The 2581-nt window shown below is 57.8% G+C and overlaps 1 protein-coding gene across 1 annotated transcript in view; it reads left to right on the plus strand.

Annotated features, from left to right (window-relative positions):
* Positions 1–2451, plus strand: part of HDAC7 (histone deacetylase 7) — a gene marked incomplete at its 5' end in the record, with an annotated part of 12873 nt that extends 10422 nt beyond the window's left edge. Inside the window, 4 exons of the mRNA XM_029085182.1 lie at positions 35–155; positions 886–935; positions 2065–2172; positions 2392–2451. Coding sequence (XP_028941015.1) covers positions 35–155; positions 886–935; positions 2065–2172; positions 2392–2451 — 339 coding nt within the window. The remainder of the gene's footprint in view (positions 1–34; positions 156–885; positions 936–2064; positions 2173–2391) is intronic.
* Between the last annotated feature and the right edge of the window lie 130 nt (positions 2452–2581).

Raw genomic sequence — 2581 nt, forward strand, 5'->3', positions numbered from 1 at the left:
GGAGCAGCTTGGTCACAACATCTCTCTGCCACAGTGTCTGCGGGGACGCAAGGCCACCCTGGAAGAGCTGCAGTGTGTCCATACCGAGCGCCACGTCTTCCTCTACGGCACCAACCCCCTCAACCGCCTGAAACTGGACAATGGGAAGCTGGCAGGTGAGTCCACGTCCACACGTGCCCTCACTTTCTGCCTGTCCCTGTCCCCCACACATCCACACCAGGTCTCAGAGCCACCCCCGGGCACCACGCCAAGCAGCTCTTCATAGAATCATAGACTGGTTTGGGTTGGAAGGGACCTTAAAGCTCATCCAGTCCCAACCCCCCTGCCAGCAGCAGGGACACCTTCCACTAGACCAGGTTGCTCAAAGCCTCATCCAACCTGGCTGAGAACACTTCCAGGGAGGAGCAGCCACAGCTTCTCTGGGCAACCTGTTCCAGTGTCTCACCACCCTCACAGTGAAGAACTTCTTCCTAATATCTCATCTAAACCTCCCCTCTTCCAGTTTAAACCCATTTCCCCTTGTTTTGTCATTAATTGCCCTTATGAAAAGTCCTTCCCCAGCCTTCCTGGAGCCCCTTCAGGTACTGGGAGGCCACTAGAAGGTCTCCCCAGAGCCTTCTCTTCTCCAGGCTGAACAGCCCCAACTCTCTCAGCCTGTCCTCACAGCAGAGCTGCTCCAGCCCTCGGATCATCCTGGTGGCCTCCTCTGGACTTGTTCCAGCTGCTCCATGTCTTTCTTGTGATGGGGGCTCCAGAACTGATCCTAATTCTGGCCAGGCAGCCCAGCCAAGCCTCTCTTCCTCGTACCCCCATGCCATGCACCCTGTCCTCCACCAGTCCCCAGTTTCTCAGCTCTGAAGTCCTCGCTGTCCCCTCTCTCTGCAGGGATCCTGTCGCAGCGGATGTTCGTCATGCTGCCCTGTGGAGGGGTGGGGGTAAGTGCTCCATCTCTGCTCGGGACAGTTACAGATGGGGTTGTTGTTCCTTTCATCTGTCCACACCGAGAGCCTCCTCCTGGGCTTGAGTGGAGAGGGAGCTCCCAAAGTCTTTGGGCTGCCAAGGTTGGGTAGCGTCAGGTGGGAGCATTTTGTCTGTGGGCAATATCTCGTTGTATCAGAGCTTCTCCCTGTCCTCAGGATGGTTCTAAGCATCCCATCCTTGAAAGGGGACCCTTTGCACCCGCTTTGTCCAGGGGAAACAGCAGCCAAAAGCCCCTCACAGCCATTTCTAAGAGCCTGGGGTGTTAGAAGGGAGTGAGCGGGTGGGACAGCCGGGAGAAGCCACAAGCCATGGTCTGCAGTGAGGGACAGGAGCAGTATCGTGGGGACAGCAGCTCGCCACTTCTCTCCAGACACTTCTGTGGCCTCTCCTTTCACAGCTTGCTGCCCTGGTTTCTCTCCATTCATTGCGTTCTCCTCTCTTCCTCTCCCCCCTGTCTCTGTCCTTCTCTCTCTCTTTCAGGAAGGGTCTCACTCCATGCCTTCCTGCTGCCTCTTCTGGTTCTTCTCCTCTCCTTGCCCCTGCTGCTGGGCACCAGCTCTTCTCAGCCCCGTTTGCATCTACTTTCCCTGCTCTGCCTCCCCCTCCCTGCCCTCTTCTCGCCCGTATCCCGAAGGCAGGGGGGGCTGGAGCTGCCCCTCTCCGTGGGCAGAGGGGAGCCTTTGAGTTGCACACATGGAGTTGATCAGAAGAGACTTGAGTTTTCCGGCTCTGGCTCGGCCCTTGACGTGATCCTGATCAAACCAAGATGTTTGGTTAAACAATAAAATAAGATAAAGAAGGTAACAAGCGTTTTCTCAGTCACTCCTTCCAGCCCCCGGGTGCAGGGTGAGGTGCTCTGTGTGGAGCTCGGCTGGGGGCTGGGGCTGACGGCAGGCAGAGGAGCTGGAGAGCTTGCCCCATTGTGTGTGAGGTGGTCCAGCTCCACAGTGCCTGGCCCTTCAGCCTGATGGGACTTCAACCCCTGGCCCCTGAGCAGGGCAGCTGGCAGAGAACGTGGGTCCTGTGACCAAGGTCTCCTCCACTGGTGCCTTCTCCCCGTCTGATCGATCTCCTTGCTTCCAGGTGGACAGTGATACCATCTGGAACGAGCTGCATTCCTCCAACGCAGCTCGCTGGGCTGCAGGCAGTGTCACTGAGCTGGCCTTCAAGGTGGCTACCAGGGAGCTGAAGGTAAGGTGGCTTCATGTGGAGGTCCCAGAGCTGTGCATCACCCTATGGCTGGGCAAGAGCGGGGCTGGGAAGGTCTCACCAGCCGGCACTGGGTGCTCTCAGCCCTGTGCTGATTTAGTCGCTGTCCCAGTGTGTCAGGAACCACCAGCCTGGAGGTGGAGGGGGGTGTGTGACACTGGGGACAGCAGCTCTGATCATTTGCCTTTGTTTTGTCCCCAGAACGGCTTTGCTGTGGTGCGGCCACCTGGACATCACGCAGATCCTTCCACTGCCATGTAAGGACCCAAGGAAGGGTTGTAGGTTGCCCAAGGAAGTTGTGGCTGCTCCTCCCTGGAGGTGTTCAAGGCCAGGTTGGATGAGGCTTTGAGCAACCTGGTCTAGTGGAAGGTGTCCCTGCTGCTGGCAGGGG

Source organism: Antrostomus carolinensis, unplaced genomic scaffold (assembly GCF_000700745.2).
Source record: "Antrostomus carolinensis isolate BGI_N321 unplaced genomic scaffold, ASM70074v2 scaffold8775, whole genome shotgun sequence".
Taxonomy (NCBI): domain Eukaryota; kingdom Metazoa; phylum Chordata; class Aves; order Caprimulgiformes; family Caprimulgidae; genus Antrostomus; species Antrostomus carolinensis.